The sequence below is a fragment of the Haliaeetus leucocephalus genome, unplaced genomic scaffold (assembly GCF_000737465.1).
Source record: "Haliaeetus leucocephalus isolate CR32 unplaced genomic scaffold, Haliaeetus_leucocephalus-4.0 Scaffold386, whole genome shotgun sequence".
NCBI lineage: Eukaryota > Metazoa > Chordata > Aves > Accipitriformes > Accipitridae > Haliaeetus > Haliaeetus leucocephalus.
This window is the reverse complement of record NW_010972822.1, coordinates 12,042-12,663: the sequence shown is the minus strand read 5'-3', so window position 1 is coordinate 12,663 and position 622 is coordinate 12,042. Positions and strand designations below refer to the sequence as shown.

At 59.8% G+C, this 622-nt stretch overlaps 1 protein-coding gene across 1 annotated transcript; it reads left to right on the top strand.

The window, feature by feature from the left end:
* The first annotated feature begins 90 nt into the window (after positions 1–90).
* On the top strand, positions 91–396 carry LOC104835468 (feather keratin Cos2-3-like). Its single transcript, XM_010573463.1, has one exon. It carries the CDS (start codon positions 91–93, stop codon positions 394–396), a length of 306 nt encoding a protein of 101 aa, XP_010571765.1.
* The last annotated feature ends 226 nt before the right edge of the window (positions 397–622 follow it).

The following is a 622-nucleotide window of genomic DNA, read 5'->3' as shown; positions in this document are numbered from 1 at the left end:
TGATGGACTCATGGCAGACGGCTTCTCGCATGTACCCGTGCTGTGATTCCTCTCTGCCCTCTCTCCCAGGTGCACCTCCAGCCCCACGACATGTCCTGCTACAACCAGTGCCTGCCATGCCGGCCCTGCGGCCCGACCCCGCTGGCCAACAGCTGCAACGAGCCCTGTGTCAGGCAGTGCCAGAACTCCACCGTCGTCATTGAACCCTCTCCCGTGGTGGTGACCCTGCCCGGCCCCATCCTCAGCTCCTTCCCGCAGAACACCGTTGTGGGCTCCTCCACCTCCGCTGCTGTTGGCAGGATCCTCAGCTGTGATGGAGTGCCAATCAACTCTGGGTGCTGTGACCTCTCCTGCATCACCAGCCGCTACTGTGGCAGAAGGTGCCCCCCCTGCTAAAGCCCCTGGTGACAGCCCAGACAAGGACCACCCCAAAACCAGCAGCTGATGCTGAAGTGAGGACGGAACTCCTGGCCATTCATTTCAGAGAGGCTGAACATCCAGTGCTGCCCTTCCAAAGGAGGGCAGCGGAGGCCCTCTGAAAACATGGCCAATGTCTAAATCCCCTGCCTTCCACTACCTCCGATCTCTTTCTTGTCTTCTTTTGTTCTTCTGGGCCGTAAGA